The sequence below is a fragment of the Arachis ipaensis genome, chromosome B10, assembly GCF_000816755.2.
Source record: "Arachis ipaensis cultivar K30076 chromosome B10, Araip1.1, whole genome shotgun sequence".
Classification (NCBI taxonomy): domain Eukaryota; kingdom Viridiplantae; phylum Streptophyta; class Magnoliopsida; order Fabales; family Fabaceae; genus Arachis; species Arachis ipaensis.
Window position 1 is genome coordinate 123,793,836 of NC_029794.2, and position 8,059 is coordinate 123,801,894.

The window sequence follows — 8,059 nt, forward strand, 5'->3', positions numbered from 1 at the left end:
ATTCCTCATCATCATCCTCACCCTCCCTCCAAATCATAATGTGTCTTATCTTTCTTCCTCTTACTACTGCTTCTGCATTGAGCCCTGCACCTCAAGACAGGTCTCTCAACATTCACACACTGCATCATCACACTCCCGTTGCATCTTCACATCTACAACACTTATCCACCACCTCTCATTCTCAACCTGCATCTTTATCCTTGCATCATTCTGCATCTCCCCCACCTCACTGTTAGAGAGAGGGCAGCTGGGGTGAGAGGTGGATTTAATGGGCGTGTTGTTGCTGTTGTGGGAATGATGGAGGTGAGTGGCAATGGCGGGAGGATGAGGGGGGTGTGGTGCCAGAGACATGAGAAGATGATGGAGGTGGGGGGAGTTTGTGACACGCATTGGAGGTGGCGGCAAGGTGCAGTGGTGAGGATGAGATGATGATATTGATAATGGAGGTGGAGTGAGGCAGGTGTGGTGGTTGTGGGATGAGTAGTGGAATAGTGGGTGATGATGTTGATGATGGAAGTGGAAAGGTGGAAAGGTTGCTGAGATGGGAAATAAGGAAAATAAGGAAGGATGATATGATGTTGATAATGATAATGTGATTAATTAAAGTTATACAAACAAGAACAACAGAGCATTGTCCCACTAGGTGGGGTCGGCTACATGGATCAAACGACGCTATTGAGCTCTATCATGTATCATGTCTAGAGAGACCGTTTACATGTAGATTTCGTTTGAACACCTCATGGATGGTCTTCCTTTGCCTTTTACCCCTTGTCCATCTTCCATCTCATCCACCCTCTTGACTGGGTGCTCTGTCGGTCTTTTTCTCACATGTTCAAACCACCTGAGACGCGATTTTACCATCTTTTTCGCAATAGGTGTTACTCTAACTCTCTCTTATATCTTTGTTCCTTATTCTATTCAATTGTGGATGACCACTCATCCATCTCAACATCTTCATCTCTACTATAGTTAACTTATGTTCGTGCTTCCTTTGGCCGCCGAACACTCTGTACCATAAAGCATAACCGGTCTGATAGCAATGCGATAGATTTTACCTTTAAGTTTTGAAGACACTTTTTTATTACATATGAAACCAGACGCGCTCCGTCATTTTGACCATCCTGCTTGGATCCTATGATTTACATCATGTTCAATATCTCTATGATCCTGTATGATGCATCTAAGATACTTAAAATTTTAACTTTTCGTAGGGTGTTTTCTCCATTCTTCACCTCTGTATTAGGGTTTTTCCTTCGACGACCGAGCTTACATTCCATATATTCCACCTGACTACGGCTTATTCGCAGACCATACACTTCTAGAGCTTCTCTCAAGAAATCCAACTTCTTATTTAGGTCTTCCCTTGACTCTCTCGTAAGAACGATATCATTGGCAAAAAGCATGCACCATAGCACAGGCTCTTGGATATGCTCTGCGAGTACTTCTAAGACTAATGTGAAAATGTATGGTCTTAAAGATGATTCCTGGTGTAATCCTATACCAATAGGAAATTCTTCTGTCACACCACCTTGAGTCTTCACTCTAGTTGTAGTCCCATTATACATGTCTTTAATTGCACGAATATATGCGATCTTTACTCATTTCCTTTCTAAAATCTTCCATAAGTCTTCTCTTGGCACCCTATCGTACGCTTTTTCCAAATCAATAAACTCCTTATATAGATCTTTTTTATTACTGCGATACCTCTCCATCCTTCTTAACAAGTATGTAGCTTCAGTGGTGGATATACCTGGCATAAAACCAAATTGGTTCTTTGTTACTTGTGTCTCTTGTCTCAGCTTCTGTTTTATCATTCTTTCTCATAACTTCATGATATGGCTCATGAGCTTGATCTCTCTATAGTTTCCGCAAAAAAATTGATTGACAAAAATTTAAGATGAAAGGTAAAGTTAAAACTCATTTCAAACGTTACTGATAAAATTGAATCAAATTAAACGTTAAGGGTATTTCGAAACTTTTCGAAAATGTTAGGGACAAAAAGTATACTTACCCTTTATTTTAATGTTGTTCTCTTATTAGTAAAGTGGAAATTCATTGTTATAGTTTTTGTATGTTGTCATTTTAGATTTTGAATGATCACATTGATGCAGGTCGATGCTGCGTTGGTGCTGCTTAGTTATATAACATCAAGTGTGAGTTGTAGACTTCACAGAGTCAAGCTTCTTGTTAATTCATGAGAAATCTCTATCTCACATGCTTTTATTCAGGATATGATAAATACATGCGTTGTACCACAAGATGTGTGGGATCTTCAGTTATTTAAAAGACCAACTTCAATGTAAGTGCCTTTGTATGTTGAATGATCAGATGAAATGAAAACTGTAGTTTTAAGACTGTAACTGAATAAATAAAGATTTATCATTGAAGGCTGTAGGTTAATTCAGTATACATGATACATTATGTATCCAAAAAGTGACTTGGAGCTTAGGTGCTCATATTACCGTGGTTCTAGATAACTCCCTGATACTATGTTCATGATTATTTAGAAAGGTGGCACTGACTGAAATTGGGTTGCCAGGTCAATATATCATAGAAGTATCCATGAGCTCATTGATACAATAATTGCTTAAATACAAAAAATAAAACCCACTGTAAGCTAGGTAATTACTTGTGCACCAGACTGTCCTTTTCTTTAAGCTAGGTAATTACTCTGCTCAAGATACTAATTTGAAACTCAGCATAAAGGCTACAGTTTTGTGACTAGCATTTCTTTGTTATAATGTGTGAGACTATCCCATATTTATGAATGTGACGATAGAAATTGAAATAAACAATTGTGGTGGCAATGACAAATGTGAAAAAAGAAACAAGTTTTATGCATTAAAAAGTTTGTATCCGGTAGAACATCTTTGTTGAATTTTATGAAGTTGAATGAGCAGTGTATATGAAGCTTTTCATTGAAGATGGGTCATGTGAGCCTCTCTAGTATTCCGAATTAGCCATTCACTCTTGTCCCTTTTTTTTCAGTTCTTTTATGAATATGGTTTTTTTTTTTCATACTTGATATATAATTATTGCATCATTAATTCTTATTATCTCTTGATTTACTTTTAATGCAGACCCATATTGTATTTCTTCTCATGCTACTTCTCAAAGAAAAATTCTCATGTAAGTTGACAGTGAAGTGTCATATATTTTTTATGTAATAATATATATATAATTGATGTTTGACTAGTCGTTATCTTAAAATGATGTTTATATAAGATGGGAGAAGCCTTGTAGTTTTTGAGCATGCAATTTATTTTGCAGAATTTAATTTGAAAATAATTGTTTCTACAAGAACTGCTGATGATTTCAGTCAGTTCTTGAAGTTTAGCTTGTTTTGTAAAATAAGAAAGAGGTCAAACTTTATGGCAACATGGAATCTATGTAATGATATGGTCTTTGGTCGGAACTAAAACCTCATTTTTTATGGAAACTTATATTACATAGGACTTATTTGAGATAAGATTTGGTGGACCTCTATCTCGTGTAAAGCTAACCGCTATTTCTCAGAGTTACACTAAAATGATGTGTTAAGGGATTGGAAAGTGTCACACTGATTTAGGAGTATTCCTCATCTTTGTTGTTTGTAATTATCAGTGTCTAAATTAAATTTTATTTTCCTTACAAAGATAAATTTTTGCAATATATGCTTAGCATTTATGCAAGTGAAATATAAGCAACCTTTTAAGTCTTCATTCTGTACCTTTTTATGTCTTCTTGTATATCCTTATTCTTTACATGGCATTATATATATTGGCACATAATAAAGACAAAGTTTTGCAATGGTTTTTATATGTTGTACATGTGGGTGAATTTCAGGTTTTCATTGGTAAAAATGATAAGTTTGCTACATTGAACCACTTTTATATTTAATATATTGTCTCCGTATTGTGCAGGCTGATTTGCGAGATAGTTTACATTTGAGGAAGAACCTTTTGAGATCAATTTTGAGTGATCTTAATTTGAAGGTGTGTTTGCCTTAAATTGTTTTGAACAAAATATTGTAAATCTCCTGTTATATATTCTGTAATATCTGTTGGTAATAGAGTAAGCTAGTAAAGTATAGAGAAGTAGGAGTTAGTTAGAACTTAGAACAGCAGAGCCAGCTAGGATAGGACAGCTGAGTTAGTTACAGCTGCCATAAGCTCTTTGTTATAGCTTCCACCACAAGCTATCACCTCATTGTATGTAAGATCTCATCTGTGCTAAGCTCAGTAATTAATATATATCTCTGAGTTCTTTCTTTTCTATTAGTTGGCAATATTGCTGGATGGCACATCCTAAAAATGCAGGGAGTGCCTAATGTTCTTCTACTTTAGTTTCAGTTTTCTGTTTGTTGTTATGCAGGGATATTCAACATTGGATGAGCGGATTGTCTTTTTGCTGCCTAGTGCTATGTATGCACTTTGTGCAGGTTGTATTCCTCTTATTCAATACTCTAAAGAATTTCCTCTTGTTTACAGCATTTGCAATACCTCTGAAACTCTAGATGATTATCATAAGGTACAACTTAGTGTCTCCTACCCCTGGGTAGTTTTTGGTTCTAGTGGTTTTTCTTAGATTGAAATCTGATTTTGATTTTGATTCTAGTTAGAAGATCCTAAACACCGAGTTCTCCTTGACTTTTTGGATTGCTCTATGGAAGCTCTCACAAAAACCGACAAAGTTTCTAAAGTTGATGTGGTAGGTCTCATTTAAAGAAGCTTGTAATTTTTATCTTCCATGATTTTAACACAAGGAAAAGTTTTCCAGGGCTCTCGATTTCAAAGTTCTCCCTGTGTACGTGTTCCTCGTGAAATAAGTGATCAGCTGATGCACGAGATGGAGAAAGCTATTCTTGGAGTTTTTGTGACAGAGGATAGCAATGAGAGGCAGTTACCTGATATTTTCTTGATATGTTCTCTCTTGTCTAATGTTCTTTACAGTTCTTTTTACACAAGGTTTGTCACCTTTGGTTTATTTTTTATAATCCTTTTTTTTAATGTACTTTTGATACTGGTGTTATGTTATACATGATGGATGTATATCGGTGAACATGTTATTGCTGTCTTTTTTACCTTCCTGATGGTGTTACCCTTTGCAGTATTTTAGGGTGAATGAAATGGCAAAAGCCTAACGTTATTATATACTTATTTTTTATACCTTTGTGTCATTGTATTATTTAATGTCTTGTTATGCTCTGAATTGATAGTATTAATTCAGAGAGACTTGGAGTCAGCCTCAATATATTATTTTGATAAAAGGTGTTAGCCACAATATTAGCCATTAGCAATTTGAGATTATAATATTTCTGGTGGTTTTGCCAGGGCTCCTGCTGTGTTCAAAATATGTGCCATTAGGAATTTGTGAGCTTAGTTGGTTCGCAAGTTCAAATATCCTGTATTTGACATGTGAGAATTTTAGCATAGAACATATCGATATGTTTTAAATATTTTAACCAGCTAAGTTATTCCAAAATAAACAACTGTATGGTTTAAAATAATACCATATTGTCCACATGTGCATTCACTCACACGACAATTATTTTTCGCCTGATATTTGCTGACAGTTTGCCAACTAGTTTTTGTTTTCTTACATGTGCTTTTGTATTCTTTCAGGAAAATAAATGTTTTATTCCTTTCAAAATTATACAAATGCCTGCAAGAGATGCTTGATATTGCTGTTGGAATCATTCAAAAATATCATGATGAACGGTCTTACAGTTGCTTAATTTGTGATCCTGCTTGTGATGAAACGAGTTCTCTTGCTGTTGCTGTTCATAGTTTTCTCTCCACTCCAATATTTAAAGAATGGAGGGATCTAAATTTGTTGGAAGTTGCCCCATTTGGTGATGTAATCCAATCTGTTGAGAGATTATTGAATGCATTTGTTGATCTATATGAAGGTTATGCTCAGCATGTGATTAACCTTCAGTCTCAGACAGTCACACAAGATATAGCTACTGATGGTATTCAAAGTTCCTGCCTATATGACAGCAGTAAAAGTAGAATTGTGGATGTGGAATTAGATGTTAATGATGATTCCACAGACATGGATAATTTAGCAGTTCAGAAGAAAATAGGCAGTGATGTGTGGTCTTCTGTAGAGAAGTGGAAAATGGGCATGATATTAATTATTTCATATTTCTTCTCTGCTACTCATGCTCTTACATGGGATGTACTCTTCAAATTAGTGGATAAAGAATGTGATCCGAAGGTAGACTTTAAACGCTATAAAATACAAGGTTTATAAAATTTAGGCACTATATAATTGACGTTGTGGAATTTATTAATTCAATGGATATCTACTTCATATTTATGTTTTTTAAACCCATTTTAAACTCAGGTGCGTGGGAAAATATTGTACCATCTTTGTCAACATCCTCGTTGGTCCAAGGCCACAACGTTTCCAGATTTGGTATGAAAATGACGGGGTCTGTATTGTAAATAATTGTTTCATACAGGATAGCTGCCACTGATTGTTTCACTGTGTGTCTGCACTTTTATTTTGCAGGTCAATGCAATGAATAATATCTTTGAGGAGCAAGTTAGACTTAAGCTCACTTGTGGAGACATATTGACTTCTATCCATGCTTTATTGGCTACCTTATCTTCCTGGGACGGTGTTGATAAGGACAAATGTGGCCTACATCTGGTGGGAGCCAAGGCTGAAGAGGTATCTTCAAATTCCAGAAAATTTGGATTGAGGGAATGATCTTTATGCAGTAAATATTACATAATATTTATTAATTGATGATATATAAGAGGGATCCATTGACTCCGAGTGTAAGTATAATAACTTACACTCAATCCTCACCATTTATTTTAAAAAGATTTAATGGATAAAACCAAAAACCTCTTGGTTCCTCTAACATTTAAATTCTTGTTCAATTATTTCTTGATTTTTCTCAGTTTCACCGGTTACTTTTTAGTTCATTCCTCTCCTACTAACTATTCAATTCTACCCTCATGTATCTCTCTTAGTTCTTGTTCACTTTTTAAAGGGTATTTTCAATACAACATTAAAGCAGTCAACTACACAAGCTATTGAACTGAAAAGGATCAGGGAGGAAGAACTAAAAGTCTTTGTAGGCACTGTAGAATTATAGATCGTAGACTTATTGTTTAGAGAGGTATGGTTTGAGCATAAGCCGCAGTGTTGACGGTATATATGGAATGTAAGTTTGGTAGGCGAGGGGGAAACAAGAATACAAAAGTGAAATTGGAGAAAGCATCCTAATCGCAAGTAAAGTATTTTAAGTACGCTGGGTGTATCATACAGGATAATGAAAAAATTGAGGAAGGAGTAAAATATCGGATACAAGCGGGTTGGTCAAAGTGGCGGAGTGCGTCTGGTTTTATATGTGACAAAAAAAGTATCTCTAAAACATCGCACTGCTATTAGATCATCTATATTATATGGAACAAATTGTTGGGCGGCAAAGGATGAGCATGAATATAAGTTAAGTGTAGCAGAGATAAGGATACTTCGATGGATGAGCAGCCACATGTGTATCTACAAAATAAGGAATGAAGATATTAGAGAGAAAGTAGGAGTAGCGCCTATTGTAGAAAAGATGGTAGAATCTTGTCTTAGGTGGTTTGGACATTTGGGAAGAAGATTAGCAAAGTACCCAGTTAGGAGAGTGGATGAGATGGAAAGTGAACAGGTGGAAAATGGTAGAAGAAGATCTAAAAAGACCATACATGAGGTGATTAAAGGAGATCTACGTGTCAATAGTCTCACTGTAGACATGATACATGATAGACATGATACATGATAGGGCATAATGGCATCATTTGATCCATGCAGCCGATCCCACCCAGTGGAATATGGTTTTGTTGTTGTTGTTGTCTTAATTTGCAAAACAAAAAAAGGAAAGGACAAGAAAGAAACATAAAGCAAATTTTCAAATAAATCATGGTCAACAATGATGCACTTTGCCACATATAGAAGAGTGGCCATATATTTATGGAGGTTGGAATGATATCATCAGATCTTTGGTAAATGTTATTTGTACAAGAATGGAAATAATAGTTGAGGCAAAGTAGACTATTGTTGGAAACTTGAGCTA

General features: G+C 35.6%; 1 protein-coding gene across 7 annotated transcripts in view; it reads left to right on the forward strand.

Moving 5' to 3' along the window:
• LOC107622505 (serine/threonine-protein kinase ATM) overlaps positions 1 to 8,059 on the forward strand; it is a 44,281-nt gene that overhangs the window by 9,285 nt on the left and 26,937 nt on the right. For all 7 annotated transcript variants that reach the window (XR_002355582.1, XR_002355581.1, XM_021113508.1 and 4 more), the window contains 10 exons: positions 2,112 to 2,153; positions 2,229 to 2,299; positions 3,081 to 3,129; positions 3,903 to 3,974; positions 4,354 to 4,509; positions 4,597 to 4,689; positions 4,759 to 4,946; positions 5,604 to 6,201; positions 6,331 to 6,402; positions 6,499 to 6,660. Coding sequence is in view for 5 of the 7 variants with exons in the window: in XM_021113508.1 (XP_020969167.1) it covers positions 2,112 to 2,153; positions 2,229 to 2,299; positions 3,081 to 3,129; positions 3,903 to 3,974; positions 4,354 to 4,509; positions 4,597 to 4,689; positions 4,759 to 4,946; positions 5,604 to 6,201; positions 6,331 to 6,402; positions 6,499 to 6,660 (1,503 nt within the window). In the remaining 2 variants the exon portion in view is untranslated. The remainder of the gene's footprint in view (positions 1 to 2,111; positions 2,154 to 2,228; positions 2,300 to 3,080; positions 3,130 to 3,902; positions 3,975 to 4,353; positions 4,510 to 4,596; positions 4,690 to 4,758; positions 4,947 to 5,603; positions 6,202 to 6,330; positions 6,403 to 6,498; positions 6,661 to 8,059) is intronic.